Source organism: Danio aesculapii, chromosome 7 (genome assembly GCF_903798145.1).
Source record: "Danio aesculapii chromosome 7, fDanAes4.1, whole genome shotgun sequence".
In the NCBI taxonomy this organism is placed as follows: domain Eukaryota; kingdom Metazoa; phylum Chordata; class Actinopteri; order Cypriniformes; family Danionidae; genus Danio; species Danio aesculapii.
In genome coordinates this window covers 784,423-804,595 of record NC_079441.1, presented here as the reverse complement: position 1 = coordinate 804,595, position 20,173 = coordinate 784,423, and the positions used below count along the sequence as shown (strand labels likewise).

The following is a 20,173-nucleotide window of genomic DNA, read 5'->3' as shown; positions in this document are numbered from 1 at the left end:
TCACATCCTTAACGGAGAGACGTCACATCCGTATTAAAGCTTTTTCCTCATAAATGCAAAAAATGTCAATTAAAATAAAATCAATCACTTTTGTTCTGTAATGAGCCCACTTTTCTCCTTTTGATGATCATTATTTCTTTTGGGTTGTGCCGTTTAATTCAGAGAATTTCAACAAAGTATGTTGTTTATTTTCCTCATTTAAAATCTAAAAAATGTTTACAGATTTATATTTTTCTGCTCCAATAAATCTGTGGTTAGTTGTTTTGGAAAATATAAACCGATGTTTCAATATAATGTTACCATATGCTTTATGTTTTGAGCTTTTACTGCAAATGGCACATCCATAACGCTGGAATTGCTCATATATATATTTATACAACAGTTCTGTCTGGTTCTTTAACCTTATTGGCTCATAGCCGTGCAATATTCTGCCAGTAACAGCACTCGACCAGCCCCTTCACCCTTGTGTATTACTCCTACATACAGCAACAAGCAGAGGACACTACAGACACTACAGTACACTACACTACAATATTACTCCTGTTGGTCAACATCTTGAGGCTTTTTTAGGCAAGGATGTAGTTGTTTATTTATAAGAATACTGCCTATTGTAAATATTTATAATTTCTGAGAGACAGCGCGCGACGGCCATCAGCCTGTCTTTGAGCAAAGATGGCGACAGAGACTGCATAATAAGGCCTTAGAAGGTTAAAATAGCGTGATTTCTAACACAGCTGATCAAATCATTATTATACTGGTAAGTGATATTCTAAGTCGATCTCTCTTTTGTATGTTGTAGTGCTGTATTTATAATATATAACTGTAGTGTATTGAGTGCGAGATGGGACTCGCATATCAGGAATGTGTGTTGTGTTGGCAGAAAGAAAGAAGAAATGCCCGCATGTGTTTAGCGTTTTTTATACTGTAGACTGTAACACTGTAAGGAGAAATCACTGTAGACTGATGGCATTTCATGCTGTTCAGCCTTATAATCTTAACATGTGAGCAAAATCAGCTGTTTTATCATCAATTTAGACATTACACTAGAGAATCATTCAGACACTAGCTCTACAGTGATGTTGGTGAATGAGCAGCGGTTTCTGCTGTTCTGAGGTCAGCTGCAGATGTGAATGAATGGCTGAAGAAAGTAGTTCCTCATACAAAAGGGTTTTTAGACTGTCCGTGTTTGATTTTCTTTTTTTTAGCACACGATTATCGAACTGTTGTATATATGCAATATCACACGAGTAGCAGTTCAATATGACTATATATCAGCACTGGTGGGACACTAAGGCACTCGGCCTACAGCCTCATGCCAATGCACACCTCCCACCAGTGCTGATATACAGCTATATCGCATAGCTTCTAGTGTAATATTGCATAAAAGAGAGAGACTGAGAGAGAGAGACTTTGTGTTTCTCATCTGTTGTGTGTTTTGCTTTAATCTTTCAGGAATATTTCACCAGTGGGGAACTTCACAGGTGCCTCAAGGTGAGAGATCACACACACAGGCACATGCACTTAATCACAAACACAATAGCATATCACACGCACACAATCACATATCTCATACACACAAACAAATCACACACTTAATTACACACACAATAACATATCACACTCACAATCACATATCTCACACACACACACACACACGCACTGAAACTCCTCCAGATTCCTTCAGTCTTTTAATGATGTTCTGCACTGTTGAAGGTGAAATATGCGTGTGTTTGTTTGTTTGTCAAAGCAGGTCCTCCTCGTGTGGAGATCATCGAGCAGCCTAAATCTCGAGGGATGCGTTTCCGCTATAAGTGTGAGGGTCGATCGGCCGGCAGCATCCCTGGAGAGAAGAGCAACGACACCACAAAAACACACCCCGCCATCAGGGTACGCAGACTACCAACACCTCTGACGCTTACTGCAGAATTATTACTTTAACAAAGTGTAATACAGGTCAAAATGATCTATTGTGTAGATACCATTAATTTTATTCTTCTTTCAATATTTCCCAAATGATGTTTCTCAGCTTCAGGAATTTCTCACAGTATTTCCTCTTATATTTATTCTTCTGAAGAAAGTCTTATTTGTTTTATTTCGGCTAGAATAAAAGCAGTTTTTAATTTTTTTAACCCTTTTTAGAATGGATGAGATATATATATATATATGATTTTTACAGTGATTATTTTACAATGATTTTACAGTGATTTTTGTAGGGATTTAACAATGTTTTTTGCGATTTCTAGAGTGATTTACAGTGATTTTCACTGTGACTTTTTACAGTGATTTTCTTTTTCTTTTTTTTTCTTTCTTCTTCTTCAGTGATTTACAATGATTTTGCAGTGATTTTTACGGTGGATTTTTAAATAATAATATTTTTAGTGATTTACAATGATTTTAAAGTGATTTTACAATGATTTCAAGAGTGATTTTTAGTGATTTTACTGTAATTTTTACATTGTGATTTTTACAGTGATTTCTACAATGATTTTACTGTAATTTTTACATTGTGATTTTTACAGTGATTTCTACAATGATTTTACTATTTTTTTATTTTATTTTTTTATTATAATTTTTTTAATTAATTTTTTTTACAGTGATTTACAATGATTTTGCAATGATTTTTACAGTGATTTTTAACAGTAATATTTACAATGATTTTACAGTGATTTACATAGATTTTTTTAGTGATTTAACAATCATTTTTACAATGATTTCTAGTACTTTTTACAGCGTTTTACAGTGAATTTTTTTCTAAAGTGATTTTTTTTTTTTACAGTGATTTTTTTTTACAGTGATTTCTGCAATGATTTTGCTGATTTATAGAGTGATTTTTACAGTGATTTTGTAATGGTTTTTTACAGTTATATTTACAGTAATTTACAATGATTTCCAGAGTTATTTTTGTAGTATTTTTACACTGATTTCTTCTATGATTTTACTGTGATTTCTACAGTTATTTACAATGATTTACAGTGATTTTACAATGATTTCCTCAATGACTTCTAGAGTGATTTTTTTTTTTTTGTGTGATTTTTTTTTTTTTTTTATAGTAATTTTTTACACTGATTTTTACTGTGATTTCTAGTTATTTACGAAGATTTTACAGTGATTATTTTACAGCGATTTTTACAGTAATATTTACAATGATTTTACAGTGATTTGTAGTGATTTTGCAATGATTTTGTACAATTTCTAGAGTGATTTTTAGTGATTTTACAGTGATATTTACAATGCTTTTACATTAATTTACAGTGAATTTTACAGTGTTTTTTACATTACTTTTCTAGTGCTGTAAATCACTCTAAAATCAAAGCACAGTGTTATAGTGCAGCTTCACACTGGAAACACCGCTGGTCTTTTATACTCATTGATAGGTCACATGACTCTGTCCGGCTCTTCTCATAGGTTCACAACTACAGTGGGCCGGTCAGAGTGCGGATCTCCTTGGTAACCAAGAATCAGCCGTATAAGCCACACCCACACGAGCTGGTGGGAAAAGACTGCAAACATGGCTACTATGAGGCAGATCTGCAGGAGCGCAGGATACACAGGTGTGTGTGTGTGTGTGTGTGAGAGAGAGAGAGAGAGAGAGAGAGAGAGAGAGAGAGAGAGAGAGAGAGAGAGAGAGAGAGAGAGAGAGAGAGAGAGAGAGTGTGGGTGTGTCTAAGGGTGTGTGTGTGTGTGTGTGTGTGTGTGTGTGTGTGTTCTCCAGCAGTTTCTTTTGACTCTGTCAAATATGCTCTGCTGAACAGGCCTCTTTTGTGTGTGTGTGTGTTATTATCCTTCTCTAACTGTAGTTTCTGTCCAGTGGAAACATCATGAGTGTGTGTTTTATTATTATCCATCTCTAACTGTAGTGTGTGTCCATCGGAAACATCAGTTTCTACTTCCTGTCTGCCTCTCGCTGCTGTTTCTGGAACACTCCGTGTGTGTGTGTGTGTGTGTGTGTGTGTGTGTGTGTGTGTGTGTGTGTGTGTGTGTGTGTGTGTGTGTGTGTGTGTGTGTGTGTGTGTGTGTTGGTCATAAAGCGAGCGCAGAGACTTATTTCTGGGTTTCAGTTTCCAGAATCTGGGTATTCAGTGTGTGAAGAAGAAGGATGTGGGAGAAGCTGTTTCCTGCAGACTGCAGACGCAAAACAACCCATTCAAGAGTGAGTGACCCAGACAGACACGCACTACTGGCAAACGACTGCATTTAACCCAATAACTGCGCTTCTGTTCATCCACATATATGCAGTTAGTTATTCTCCCTCAGTAGTAGTGTTAATAGTAGCTAGTAGATTTTTTAAGTAATGGTGATATATATATATATATATGTCAGAATTGATACATGACAAATGACAAATCATTTTTGCCATTCACGTAGCTAAATACGTAATGTACAGTTTATAATGTGTAATGGTTATTACAACAGGAATAATACATGTGTAGCAGAAGTCGAGTGTGAGGATTTGCACGTGTACTGGCAGCTCTGAATGGTTTGTGAGCTCAGACTCGTGATTGTGCAGCCAAACAATAAAGCAGTCCGCTGCAATAAAGCGGAAAACTTACTGTTTCAGTTCAAGAGTGATGACCCAGACAGATACAGTTGAAGTCTGAATTATTAACCCACCTGTTTATAATTTCCCCCAATTTCTGTTTATCAGAGAGCAGATTTCTTCAACACATCTCTAATCATAATAGTGTTAATAACTCATCTCTAATAACTGATTTATTTTCTCTTTGTCATGATGACAGTAAATAATATTAGACTAGATATTCTTCAAGACACTTCTATACAGCTTACAGTGACATTTAAAGGCTTAACTAGGGTAATTAGGTTAACTAGGCAGGTTAGGGTAATTAGGCAAGTCATTGTATAATGATGGTTTGTTCTGTAGACTATCAGAAAAATATAGCTTAAAGGGGCTAATAATATTGACCTTAAAATGGCTTTAAAACAATTAAAAACTGCTTTTATTCTAGCTGAAATAAAACAAATAAGACTTTCTCCAGAAGAACAAATATTATAGGAAATACTATGAAAATTTCCTGAATCTGTTCAACATCATTTGGGAAAAATTCACTGGAGGGCTAATAATTCTGACTTAAACTGTACACCGCTGGCAAATCACTGCATTTAACCCAACAACTGCACTGCTGCTCATCCACATATATATCATACGTAGTTGTTAGTAGGGTCAGACAGAATCTGGACATTTTTTGCTATAGAATCTTGTAAAAATCTGCGGGTTTATGCAGAATAATGTTAGGAGTATCATAACTAAAAACGTAATATATGAAGTCAACAAATAATACGATTTTAACTGATATGTTTACAATGCAAATCTAATTAGATCCACTTATTTGGTAAACAAAGCAAGTCTCTCATATCATATATCTACTGAAAGACAGAACATATTACTGTACTAACTGTACTGTAAATGCATCACATTTTCATATTAGTCAACATTATTACTGAAATTAATTTAATACTGAATAAATGTAAATGTACACACATTTACACAAGTAAATACACAGACTCAATGATGGGCTAAAATATGTGTGTGTCTGTGCATGCAGATTCCATATGGGCCTAGCCCTCAGTAGTAGTGTTAACAGTAATTAGTAGTTTTTATAAGTTACTAGGGCTGTCAAAATTCATTGTTTCTTTGATGCACCACAATGCAGATGCAAGGAATTCGGTAATAATCATAATTTTAATATGTTGAGTCCTAATATCTGCAGTAAATATCTGAACTTCCCATCACTACTGTGTTTCTAACCTCAGAGCAGCCTTCACACATATGGTACTCAAGGCTGCTGTCTTGTGGGCTGTTGTATTTGACTTTGAGGATGGGTAGATGGTAGTGGGAGATGATAGTGTTCATGTGTCCTCTGAATACAGGTTTCAAAAACTGTATGGCTGAGTTTTTATTATACAATAGTTATTCTGATGATTTTGAATCTTGCACCTAACAAATATCCTCATTTAGGAAAAAAACTAATACTGAAACTAATAAAAACTAAACTAAAACTGAGCAGTTTCAACATATAGAAACTAAAACTAGTAAATCTGCCTCTAAACACTAATTAAAACTGACTGAATCTGAAAACAAAACGTCAAAAGGAAATAATTAAAACTAAAACTAATGAAAAATCCAAAGCTGTTATGACCGTGTGTCAGAGCCTTCACTTGCATTTGATTAATGCATTTGGTTTTATTTGTTTCGACATCTACTGTTGACATGCTGTTAATATACAGTGGTCCCTCGTACCAACAACGTCAGTAGGTGTTTCTGTGTGGAGTTTGCATGTTCTCCTCATGTTGGTGTGGGTTTCCTCCAGGTGCTCCGGTTTCCCACACGGTCCAAACACACATATGCTGGAATAGTTGGTGGTTCATGCCACTGTGGCGATCACTGATTAATAAAGGGACTAAGCAGAAAAGAAAATGAATGAATGAATGACGTTTGTGTGTCATTCTGTATTTGTGAATGACCTTTTACAAACACATCACTGTTAATCTGCAACCTGTAATCTGTGTGTGTGTGTGTGTGTGTGTGTGTGTGTGTTTGCTTGTGTAGTTCCCGATGCAAAGATCTGGGAGGAGGAGTACGACCTGAACGCGGTGCGTCTGTGTTTCCAGGTCTCCATCACTCTGAGCAGCGGAGATCTGTTCCCTCTGGACCCCGTCGTCTCTCAGCCCATATACGACAACAGTACGACTGTGTGTGTGTGTGTGTGTGTGTGTGTGTGTGTGTTTGTTTCTGTGTCTTTGTGTGTCTGTGTGTGTTTGTGGGGATCTGTTTGTGTTTCTGTTTGTGTTTCTGTATGTGCATCTTTGTGTGTGTGTGTGTGTGTGTGTGTGGCGTGCGTGCGTGCATGCGTGCGTGTGTGCGTGTTTGTGTATGTGTGTAACTGTGTTTGTGTCCTGCAGGAGCTCCTAACACTGCTGAGCTGAAGATCTGCCGCGTCAACAGGAACTCCGGCAGCTGTCGAGGAGGAGACGAGATATTCCTGCTGTGTGACAAAGTGCAGAAAGGTGTGTGTGTGTGTGTGGGGCGCTACAGATACACACACAAATACAGACACAGACACTCTCAATCAGACACCTACACGCATACACACAGAAAAAGCACATAGACAGATGCACAGAGACACACACAAACACCGCCTGCTTCAGCATCGCTCGTATACTGTTGAGTCTCACTGAACGTTTGAATCATTCATATATTTATTTATACTGATCATTTTCATTATTAATATTGTTAATAGGGCTGGGTTAACATGGTGTGTGTGTGTGTGTGTGTTTCAGAGGACATCGAGGTGCGCTTCTTCCTGGACTCGTGGGAGAGTAAGGGCTCGTTCTCTCAGGCTGATGTGCATCGGCAGGTGGCGATAGTGTTCCGCACGCCGCCCTACTGCGACGCTAACCTGACCGAGCCACTGCGCGTCAAGATGCAGCTGCGCAGACCGTCCGACCGCGAGGTCAGCGAGCCCATGGACTTCCAGTACCTGCCCTCAGACCCAGGTGAGCGTAACTGCGCTATTACTGAATTATTAAGGTGTTATTACTGCATTATTACCGCTTTATTACTATATTGCAGTGTTAATGCATTACAATGTTATTACTGCTTTATTACAGTGTTATTACTGAATTATTAGTGTTACTGCATTATTACCGCTTTATAACACCGTTATTACTATATTGCAGCGTTCTTAATGCATTACATTGTTATTACTGCTTTATTAAAGTGTTATTACTGCATTATTACCGGTTTATTACTGCGTTATTACTACTTTATTGCAGTGTTATCAATGCATTATTACAATGTTATTACTGCATTATTACCGCTTTATTACAGTGTTATTACTGCATTATTAGTGTGTGGTTACGCATTGCGTTGATACTTAGATATTAGCGTTAAGTGCTATTACTGCATTATTACAGTGTAATTACTGCATTATTACAGTGTTATTGATGCATAATTACAGCGTTATTGATGCATAATTACATAATTACCTGCATTATTAGTGTGCGGTTACATACTGCGGTAATACTTGGATATTAGAGTGTTAAGTGTTATTACTGCACTATTACATTAGCGCATTATTACAGTGTTAAGTGTTATTACTGCATTGTTACTACATTACTGCATTATTAGTGTTAATTAAGTGTTATTGCTACATTATTACTACGTTGCTGCATTATTACAGTGTTAATTATGTGTTATTACTACATAACTGAATTAGTGTAAATAAGTTTTACAGCATTTTTACTACATTACTGTATAATTAAGTGTTAATTAAGTATTATTACTGCATTATTACTACATTACTGCATTATTACAATGTTAAGTGTTATTACTACATTATCCCAGTGTTAATTAAGTGTTATTACCACATTACTGCATTAGTACAGTGGTAATTGTTAATACCACATTACTGCATTAGTAAAGAGTTAGTTAAATGTCATTACTACATTATTACTGCATTATTTACAGTGTTATATACAGTGTTAATTATGTGTAATTACTGCATTATTGCTACATTACTACATTATTAGTGTTAATTAAGTGTTATTACTGCATTATTGCTGCATTACTGCATTATTAGTGTTAATTAAGTGTTATTACTGCATTATTTTTACACTACTACATTATTACATTGTTAATTATGTATTATTACTATATTATTGGTACTTTGCTGCATTATTACAGTGTTAATTAAGTGTTATTACTGCAATATTACTACATTACTGCATTATTATGGCATTATTACAACAGTATTGTGGCAGTATTACTGTTATTATTGCAATAATGTGTAATAGTGTTTCACTCCATTAATCCATTATTGCAGGGTTATTACTGTTAATTAATTATTACTGTTATTACAATGTAATGACTGCATTGACACTACACTATCAGCGTTATTACTGCATTATCATTGTTACTACTGCATTATTACAGTGTTATAACTGTGTTATCACTGTTATTACTCAAAATGACATTATTGCTGCGTTATTAAGGTGGTATTACAATGTCATTATTGCAATATTATGGCACACAGTCGTATTACTGCATAATTATAGCGTTATTACAGTTACTTCACAGTTATTACAGCATTATTGCTGCGTTATCACTGTTATTTGTGCGTTTTCATTGTTTTCTTACTGTGGTGGCACTAATAACACAATGATAACGCTGTACTAACAGTAATAATGCAGTAATACTACTGTTATCATTGTGTTACTACTGCATTATTACTTCTTTATTGTGTTATCACAGCATTATTAAGGAGTTATTGCGGCATCATAGTGTAATTACTGTGTTATTACTGCGTTGATAGTGTTGTTAGTGTTATTACTGCATTATTACATTGTTATTACTGCATATTCTGTCTGATGCAATGAGACCATTTATTATTTAATCATATCTGAGTGTGTGTGTGTGTCTGTGAAATGAGCAGACGAGCACCGGCTGATCGAGAAGCGCAAGAGAACTGAAGGAATGCTGCATAATCTCAAGTTGAGCAGTATCATCACAGGTGTGTGTGGGTCAGTGAGTGTTTGTGTGGGGGTCAGTGAGTGTGTGTGTGTGTGTGTTTGCTAATCACGAATGAATGTGTATTGGTCTATAAGTGAGTGTGTTTGTGTGTGTGCGCTTATGATGTGTATGGGTCAGTGAGCATGGTTATTAAGTGTGTGTGTGTGTGTGTGTGTGTGTGTGTAATAATGCTCATCACATGATATCATTTAACTAATAGCACAGAGGTCTTCTGGTTAATGTGTGTGTGTATGTGCGCGCAGGGTCCTCGATGTCTGCTGAAAGACGGCCGTTCACTACGGCTAAACGAACTCTACCCGTCTCCAAACAGCCGGTGGCAGCCACTGTACCAGCAGGTAACCCTTCCTCATCCACTCGAGACCATGAGTGTTAGTGTGTGTGTGTGTGTGTGTGTACAGTGGAGTAACACACACTGATCAGTACTCTGTTTAATCAAACACACTGATCTTTTATTACCATTTACACCACACCTAATGTTGAATGCTTGATTCTGATTGGCTGCTGGTCACTCTCAAGTGTTTGGTTATTGTCAGATAAAGGCACAGCTAAAGTAGTTCCGGCAGGTTTAAAGCGCATTACAGCTCCATATCACTCCACTGAATGATCAGAGTTATTACAGCTACAACAGTCAGACATCACAACAGAAGGAGGAGGAGGACGAGGTGTGGAGGACACTAGTGCTACACACAGGAGGTGTTTAAGGAGGACACACACCTGACTAACACACACACACACACACAACATCTCAAGAGTGATTTCTGCATGATAGAAACCGTGTGCTGAGCTGTTTTCTCTCTGTGTGTCTGTCTGTAGTGTCCACCACTCTTCCGCTGAAGCCTCCACCCTCCTCTTTTTTTCCTCCGCCCCCCGGTCAGCTCTTTACCCAGCAAAAGATGGAGCCCTCAACCTCTTCCTCCGACATCTGGAAGTTTCTGCAGACCATGACGGTGGACAGTCAGCCCAAAGCGGTGCCGGTGCTCCCCTTCCCCAGCGGACCCGTTCCAACCCGTAAGCATGCACCATTATTAGGAGTGTCAGAATTAAATGTTTCTTTGATACATATGCAGACCATAAGGTTCAGTTCAGTTATAGATCATAACCGGTTATTATGTACAAGGCATGGGCCGGTAGATGATTTTGAAGGTCTGATAACCTTCATGATAAATATATCATGGGGTTTACAGTATGGAGCCTTTTCTCAACATTGAAGTGGTCGTAGTGTGTGAACAGGAGAGCACAACACATCATTATTCTACAATCCTATTAGCTGAAATAATGACAGAAAAACTCCAGGATGGTGTTATCAAGACTTTCAGAAGAGGAAAACAATAGTGTGAGACTGATAACGGCAGCCAGAAGAGAGACTAATGGCAGATTTACTGCCCTGCACAAATACACACTGCATTACACACACCTCACACAAGCGGGAGTTCACTTTTATTAGTGGTGTAATGGATCAGAAATCTCATGGTTCGGATAACGATATGTTTTTTCAGTCACGGATCGGACCATTTTTCAGACCAACTCAAGCATGCAGCTTAATGAAGGGAACCAAACCAAGTTGAATGAAAAAATGCAAAAATATATTTATTTAAAAGTTACAAAATCCAAAATAATGAAATAAAATAAAGTGCAAACGGGTGTCTAAGTAACCCAATTAAATGTCTATCAAAACATAACGTATAACGTTCAAAACAACAACAAAAACATAGGGGCAAAGTTTCAAATAAACAAAAACAACATAAGCAGTGGGTAAACCAAAGGAGGTCTAGCGAAAAAACGATCCTCCCAATGCAGTCTCCCAAACACATCTTGGAAGCTCCTTAAATAAGCCAGAAGATTAGCCGCACCTGCTGCACCATAATGAGTCACCTATTAAAAAAAGGAAAGCAAAAACCAGGAAACAACGAACCAATCACAAACCCACAACAAGCTAAAAAGGAGGGAGACAAATGTAGTTTGCTTACCATTTATTACAGAAACAGCACTGCAAGACACTTTTGATTTTAACAAACAGAACTGAGAAGCTGTGATTTTTATTAATAATAAAATGAGGAAATAATCAGCTGAATAAAAATAAACTAAAATATTCAGTGCTGTCAATAATTCCCTGTTACTACTGCTGTTGTAGAAATCTAATATAATTTGTACAACCCATATTTATTTTTAGTCTCATCTTCAATAAATGATTCAGTTCTTCACTCATAAAACTTCATGTTTCGTTGCTAGATGATCATTTCTGAAGAATTATTCAGTGGCTTATTTTTGATGGCTGGTTGTCGCCACCTACTGGTGAAATAATCTAATTGCTGCCCACAACTTTTATATTTGAGCGTCAAGTTAAATGCATATGACAGTGATTTAATCTTTACCATAAACATCAGGGTTTATATCTAAACTATAAACTGTTCTCCCAGTACTGCTGTGTTATTTGACTGCAAACTAAAAGCTCAAACTATTTCTTGATTTCTGCATTTGTCAAACACAGATTTGAATGCAGCAATTGGAAGGATTAATTAACATATGCAAATCAGCATCATTTATAATTGATGTTGCGTGGGTGTTGAGATCCTGATCTTTTAATGATTAATCATGCAGCTTACACTGAATGCATTAATGCAGACAAGTGACAGAAAACACCTTTAATAACCTGAGAAACCCACCACATCCCCAATAACCCACCACAACGTCTTCCGTCATCATTATATTTTACAGGAAAGCCCCTAAATGCTTTCATACATATGATCTGAATGATGCAAGAGGCAATCTCTCTGTGATCGTTACACATTTAGGATTTAATCTACCAGTAAAAATAAAAATGCAAGTTATGGTACAAGTACAAGTTATGGATCAACCGTGATCCGTTACACCCCTGTTGTTTAGTGATTTGTTGCAAAGATGATATAATACAGACATAAATGCATATAAATGTACATATGTGTGTTTTTAAAAGTCCAAATATTAAAAACTTTTTAATATTTAAGACGCTGATGAGTGTTAAATGCATCATAACAGTCTTGTGAAAAGGCTCCACTGTCCACTGTTAATCTTGAATATTATAATGGTGATCCTCATTTCTCTGTTGTGGTGCAGCTCTACCCACCTGCCTGACACAGGCTTTTCCCACCGTTAACCTGTCGGATCTGCATGACTGCACCATCAACAGCTCCATAACCGCAGAGCCCGCCGCTCTCAAAGACCCAGAACCAGGTTATTACAGTTTTAAAGCTATTTTAAATTTGCTCTTCATTATAGTTTAGTTTTGGGTTGTTTCATTAATGGTTTAAAGCAAAACATTGCCGCTCTGCTCAATCTCAAATCAACAACAACTATACTAAGCCAGAATTGTTAGCCCTCCTGTACATTTGATAACCAATTTCTCAGTTTTTTCAACACATTTCTAATAATAATAGTTTTAATAACTCATTTCTGTTATCTTTGTCATGAGGACAGCACATAATATTTGACTTGATCAGGGGTGCCCAAACTTTTTCATATAAAGGGCCAATAAAAAACAAATATCATTAAGAGTCGTGAGCCGAAAGTAAATATACCAAACTATATTACGTTAAAGTTGTCATGGGTAATTTCCTAATATATTTCATAATATTTAAAAATAAATGTAAAATAAATTACTTTAAATTGTATTAACTAATGCAGTGTAACTTTTAAAATCATAACATTGCAATAAAAACACAGTGAACAGTGGAGTTGAATGCTGAACACACTAGTCAAGCAGAATCTGCCTTTATCTTGATTTGCTCACCTAAGTCCTCAATCCATCACGTGACAGTATTAAACGTTTAAGGTGAATCTGATTAATTTACAATATTTAATTGAAACATTTAATTTCAGTTAGCTTTTAACAATAAAACAAACACACAAAAGATTACATTAGATTTGAAATGACAATCCCTATTCCATCCCCATCGCTCTCCCTCCCTTCTCAGATGGGATGGTGCCCTAGTTTAGGCATCTCTGGACTAGATATATTTCAGGATACTAGTATTCAATTCAAGTGACATTTAAAGGCTTAACTAAGTTAATTAGGATAATTATGGAAGTCATTGTGTAACAGTGGTCTTCAACCATCGGGCCACAGTTTTATTTATTATCTGAGTCTGAACGATCTTTTATTTTGAAAAATTACTGTAATCTCTCAGTTACATCTCGGTCACTTGAGCGCCCAAATTTAACCCACAAGCAGCAATATTAGTAAGAAATGGACATCTTTGGAAAGTTTCTTTACAAAGGGGAAAAGACCCATTGAAGAACCCACGAACTGCCAAGGAATGGATCCGCAACTCATTTGTCAACAAATCAGGTGAATCCAGCATGTCTGTGCAAGAAGAAGATCAACTGCTGGAGACCGCAAATGATGGCCGCCTTTTAGAGACCGTTCACATATTGCATCTTTTCTAGAGTGCACACAAGTTTATTTCCAATGGAGGTGCACGACTTGAGACTAATAATCTCAGACATACACAGAACACCCAAACACTGCAGTGCTTTGTCATTTTCTCCATAAATAAACTTGTATCAGAGCGCCAGCAATGTTTTGTCAGCTTGTCATCCTCTGAGAAAACAATTGATGGTCGCTTAGCGAACTACAAACCATAGCCCACACCCCCACCCCCTGGTCCGTGGGAAAATTGTCAAGCGTTGATTGGTGATGAAAAGGTTGGGGACCACTGCTGTAGACAATCAAACACAAATAGTGCTTAATATAATAATTAATATTGCATAATACTGAATATTTTAAAAAGAAAAGGAAATTGAGAGGAGGGAGAATAGTTTTGACTTCAACTGTAGGTCACCTTAATGCATCATACATGTCAGTGTTTAACCTGGTTAACACACAAATAGACAATTTGCAAATAGGTACGCGAGTCATATCTTCCTCTGAGATATGCAGGAGCCAAAGTTCAGAGCTGTTCAGAGCTGACCTCAGAATGATCCACAAAAGAACATATCACACACACAAACTGTTTACTCAAGGCTGTTTGTTGTGCTCTCAGCCACCTTTTTCTAGTGAAGCACTATGGCGTCAGACTCTGAGGTGCTGATTCTCATCCCGGCCGCATCACACTCGGCAACAGACAGGTCCTGGTCGGATAAAGCCAACAGAACAATATCTAGGTCTGCATATAGCAGAGATGAAATCCTGTGGTCCCTCCAGACCCCCTCTGGCTCTAGGCTGCACATAGAAATTTTGTCCATGAAAATAATGAAGTGAACTGGTGTCAAAGGGCAGCCCTGCCAGAGTCCAACATGCACCGGGAACAAGCCTGACTTATTAGCTGCGTTTCCACTATCGCGCCTAAAGCGAGCGAGCCAAGGCCAGTCGCGTTTCCACTATCACTTCCGGGGCGTAATCGGGCCAAAGCGGGGCTTCCTTGGGGCCAGCGTCCAGCCTTTTTCGGCCCGCCGAATACCTTGGGCCAAGGAGGGCCAACTGGGGCTTCGGGGCGGGGTTACGTACAAAGGCGGAGTTTTCCTGTCAGGTAAAGAGGAGACAAGATGCTTTCCTCCCTTACATTTGTTTTGCTATCGCGCTTGATCAACTCACTAAGAAAAATCTGTGTTGGAAGTAAATGCCGCCGAACTCGAATGTCCTTATCCAGGGATTGCTGTCTGGCCTTACACCAACAGACCACAAACAGTAAAAAAGCAATCACTTCGGTGTTCTCCATCTTCCAGCTCTCGTAGTGATGCCAGGTTGTGTTTGTGGTTATAATTTGAGTTTTTTGTTCCCGCTGAAGTGGGCGGGTTGTGTGATGGGTTGTGTGACGTTTGATTCGGGGGACGTTCTGGGGGCGGTGTTTGTGTGACTCGCTGCGAGCAACTAGCCCGACAGTGGAAACGCGACATGATTTTGGCCTCATTTCTCAACCTCCCGGGCTATTGGCCCGGCCTGGCCCGATTAAAGCCCTGGCTCGCACTGGCCCGATAGTGGAAATGCGGCTATTGACTACAACATGAACCAAACTCCTGCTCTGCTCATACAGGGACGAGACGAGAATGCACTTAACAGAGCACCTCTGACTCCATACTCACAGAGCACACACAGAAGGACATGAGGAATATGATTGAATGTCTTCTCCACGTCCACGAAATATATGTGGACTGGTTGGGCATACTCCCGTGAACTCTTCAGCACCCTAGTGAGAGTATAGAGCTGTACCAGTGTACCACGTCCTGGCTGAAAACTGCATTTTTCCTCCTGTATCCAAGGTTTCACTATCATCCGCTGCTGTGCCACTGGTGAGCTCCAGACTCCCTCAATGACATCAGTTTTGGGTGACTCGGTTTGGGTAACAGGATGCCACCCCTGCATCCCTGCCTCTGCTTCCTCAATGATGGACACATCAGTGTTTTTGAGGAGATCCTCAAAGTATTCCTTTCACCATCCCACAGCATCCCCAGTCGAGGTCAACAGCTACCCACTTCCGCTGTAAACAGTGTGGAGCTGCTTTCCCCTGCTGAGGTGCTGGACGGTTTCCTAGAATCTCTTTCAGGCTGTCTGGTAGTCTTCCTTCATGGTCTCTCCGAACTCTTCCCAGGCCAGAGTTTTTGCTTCTGTATCCACCCAAGCTGCACTCGCTTGCCCTGATTGTACCCATCAGCTGCCCCAGGAGTCTTACAGGTCAACAACACCTGGCAGAACTCCTCCTTCAGCTTGATGGCATAGCTTACTTCCAGTGTCCGCCATCAGGTTGGTGGCATGGCACCACGACAGGCCCCACAGAACTTCTCATGGCTACATCAACAATGGAGTCAGAGAACATGGACCACTCAGTCTCAATATCTCCAGTCTTCCTCGGGATCTGGTCAAACCTCCCCCGGAGGTGAGAGTAGAAAATCCATCTAATTGTATCCTCACAATACATTTGGGTCTGTCCGGCCACCTTTTTCCACCAGCTAAACCAACTCAGCAGCAAGTGTTGATCATTGGACCAACGATCAACACTGACCAATCACAGAGCTTATGTATGGTTGCGACGTGTAGTTACATTTTTTTTGAGAGGTGCATGTCAGCCATGGCGAGGGTTATTCGACTGCTTGAAGGCTGCGCCGGACCATATGCGTACGCTTGCACAGAAGTCCAACACCATAACACCACCCAAATATTATTAGCATTGATTATTATTGCATAATTTGTTGTTGTTATTGATTATTAATATTAGATTTTGCCTTGTTGTTAGTTTCATTTAGCACTTGATTTATTCTGAATTACTTGTTTTGATTTCAGTCCACTGTTTTTTGAACCAATACTTCTTTCCTAACCTGTCCTTAGCTCCAGAGGTGCAGAGTTCGTTCACCATCAGGATGGATAACACATTTACAGACGAAGATCTGCCGGATTTCCCAAGCTTCTCGGAGGTGCAGCCTTCAGATGACGGCATCTACAACGAGGCCATCCAGGAGATCCTGGATCAGAGCACCCGGCGGGAAGATTCCAAACCCAGCAATGAGTTACCCAATGACTCCTTCACCACCTCCTGGATGGGCTACCATCCCAACTTCTCTAGTCTGATCGGTAGCGTGACCGCGCAGGATAACGGTGCCGGTGCGGCGGCGGCTCCGTCTGTTCTGGACGATCTGGAGGAGCTGACCTCTATAGAAGACGAGAGATTCATGTCTCTGTTCGAGAGCAGCGACATGAGCGCCTTCCACTTCTGACACAAACTCTCACACGGAGGAACGGTCAGTGACTCTCTTAAAGAGACAGTACATGCTAACACACACGTTTACTCTCCATTTAGTCTTGTGGTATGCATAGGGTGAGGAGTTTTATTTTAGTTAAACACAAAAGAAGATGTTTTGAAGAATGTTGGAAAAGCCTCTGTGTTTTTCTGAAGATGTACAGTGCCCCGAAACATTCTTAAAGAGACAGTACACTCTAAATTAAACATTTACTTATCATTTAGTCCTGTGGTTGCAGAGGGCGAACACAAAAGAAGATATTTTGAAGAATGTAGGAAAAGCCATTGACATCCATAGTGTCCCCCCCCCCCTTTTTGTCCTACAATCATTCTTAAAGAGACAGTACATGCTAAATTCACATTTACTCTTCATTTAGTCATGTGGTTGCAGAGGGTGAACTCAAAATCAGATGTTTTGAAGAATGTTGGAAAGGTCATTGACATCCATAGTGTATTTTTCCTATTGTGAACGGTCAGTGCTGCTAATATACAGTACATTCTTAAAGAGACAGCACACTCTAAAATGGTAAAATACTCTTCATTTAGTCATTTTGGTTTTCTGTTGAACACAAAAGAAGATGTTTTGAAGAATGTTGGGAAATGTAATGTTTTCTAATCGCACTCTGTTTTGTCATGTGGTTGCAAAGGTTAAACACAAAAGAAGATGTTTTGAAGAATGTTGGAAAAGATGTTGATATCCATAGTGTTTACTTCCACTTTTTTTTCCCTACAAACATCCTTAAAGAGACAGTACACGCTAAATGCACATGAACTTTTCATTTAGTCACAGAGTTTCTGTTGAACACAAAAGGTGTTTTGAAGAATGTTGGAAAAGCCATTTTTTTTATATTGTGAACATTGAGTGCTGATATTATACAGTGCCCAAATCATTTTTAAGAGACAGTACACTCTAAAATTACAATATACTCCTCATTTAGTCGGGGGTTGCAGAGAGTGAGTTTGATTTTAGTTGAACACACAAGAAGATGTTTTGAGGAATGTTGTTCTATCCATTGTGTTTTTCTGATATACAGTGCCCAAATTGCTCTAAAAGAGATGGTACACACTAACATACACATTTAGTCTTCATTCAGTCATGTGGTTTCCAGAAGTTGAACACAAAATGAGATATTTTGAAGAATGCTGGAAAGGCCATTGAAAGCCACAGTGTTTTTATCTGTTGTGAATAGTCAGTTCTGATGATATACAGTGCCCAAATGATTCTTAAAGAGACAGTACATGCTACTCTCGATTTAATTATGTGGTTGCAGAGGTTTAGGAGTTTCTGTTAAATACAAAAGAAGATGTTTTGAAGAATGTTGGTAAAGCCATTGTCTTTTTCTGACATACAGTGCCCAAATCATTCTTAAAGAGACTAACATACTAACATACTCATTTACTCATTTTACATACAATTTACCTCATTTAGTCACCCTTGTGAGGTTGCAAAGCTTTAGAGAGATATACCAATGAATGTTGGAAACCTGTAACCATTGACTTCCATATATTTGTTTTTCCTACTGTCAAAGTCAATGGTTCCAGCTTTCTTCAGTTTATTCACTCGTGTTCAACAGTGGAAAGAAACTCAGAAAGGTTTGGGTGCGATTGAGGGAGAGTAAATGGTCTGGTAAATGTTTTTTTGAGTGAACTGCCCCTTTAAGGGTTGAGAATCTCAAGCAAATTCAGGTCATCTGGGCAGGAGCAGCTCTAACATTTGTAGCTTAAAAATAAAACACATAATTTATAATCATTTACACAATGAAGACTGTACTGTTATACATCTGATTATTCTGAGTCTCCAGAAACCCACAGAAGCTCTGTTTATATCATTTGTCTCTTTGCTCTGTAGTATTTATACTCTTAATTTGTTTATTATATTTCATATGCTCTAATCTAAAGTAATGAATCCTATTAAAATAGAGCTGTTCAGTTCATCTGGTGAAATTGCATTCATATTGCAAATATATATAGCAGAAAAGCTAAATATTGCACTAAATATTATATGGGGCAGGCCTACATTTGAGCATATATTCAATTATCAATAGTTTGTTTCGACTTAATAAATATATAAATATATATATAATATACACACACATATTATGTATAAGTGATAGACACTCATAGAAATAAAACTACACAACTATTTTGTTACAGATATTTAAATTCATATAATATTTGTGTCATATACAGTATATTATATATCTAAATATAAATAAATATTTGCTCAAATATATGGATGCATGTATTTATACACACATAATACATATGTACAGAACAGCATTTATGTATATTTAATATATATTTTATAGCTTTTATAACTTTTTTAAAGTAAATATTTATTTTAAATAGATGTAAACATATTATTATAGCACCGACCCTGAAAATATATCACTTTAAACTATTAAAAACCTCATTAAAAGTGACATCAGAAGTGGCTGGAGAACAGATAAACATCACATAATCCCATAATTTAAACACATAAATAAATCTAAATTATGAATCACAAAATCTGGAAAAGCTGTTCATTTCTCTGTTCATTTTATAATTAAATGTAGTTTTTGTTTAGTTTTTTGTGTGTGTTTAATGAGGATTTGAAGTAAAATTGTCCTTTTATTTGTTAGAGGAATAGATACTGCGCTGGCAACAGCTAACGAGGATCGATATGAACATGTATGTGTGTGTGTGTGTATGTATTCATTCATTCATATTTATCAGGGGTCGCCACAGTGAAATGAACCGCCAACTATTTTGTTACTGTTTTATGCAGCGTATGCCCTTCCAGCTGCAACCCAGGGTTGGGAAACACCCATACACGCTCATTCACTACGGCAGAGATGTCAAACTCAATTCCTGCAGGGCCGCAGCCCTGCACAGTTTAGTTCCAGCCCTGCTTCAACACACTTATCTGTATAGATTTCAA

General features: G+C 38.1%; 1 protein-coding gene across 3 annotated transcripts in view; it reads left to right on the top strand.

Moving 5' to 3' along the window:
- The window catches only part of rela (v-rel avian reticuloendotheliosis viral oncogene homolog A), a 31,125-nt gene extending 11,633 nt beyond the window's left edge, over window positions 1–19,492 (top strand). Inside the window, exons 2-13 of one of the 3 annotated variants that reach the window (XM_056460836.1) lie at window positions 1,453–1,491; window positions 1,751–1,887; window positions 3,406–3,551; window positions 4,059–4,150; window positions 6,566–6,700; window positions 6,919–7,023; window positions 7,297–7,512; window positions 9,450–9,527; window positions 9,790–9,882; window positions 10,361–10,555; window positions 12,641–12,757; window positions 16,845–19,491. In XM_056460836.1, the coding sequence (XP_056316811.1) occupies window positions 1,453–1,491; window positions 1,751–1,887; window positions 3,406–3,551; window positions 4,059–4,150; window positions 6,566–6,700; window positions 6,919–7,023; window positions 7,297–7,512; window positions 9,450–9,527; window positions 9,790–9,882; window positions 10,361–10,555; window positions 12,641–12,757; window positions 16,845–17,230 (1,739 nt within the window). In that variant the 3' untranslated portion in view covers window positions 17,231–19,491. Of the gene's footprint in view, window positions 1–1,452; window positions 1,492–1,747; window positions 1,888–3,405; window positions 3,552–4,058; window positions 4,151–6,565; window positions 6,701–6,918; window positions 7,024–7,296; window positions 7,513–9,449; window positions 9,528–9,789; window positions 9,883–10,360; window positions 10,556–12,640; window positions 12,758–16,844 lie in introns of all 3 variants that reach the window. The other 2 variants (XM_056460835.1, XM_056460837.1) reach the window with 2 other exon arrangements.
- The last annotated feature ends 681 nt before the right edge of the window (window positions 19,493–20,173 follow it).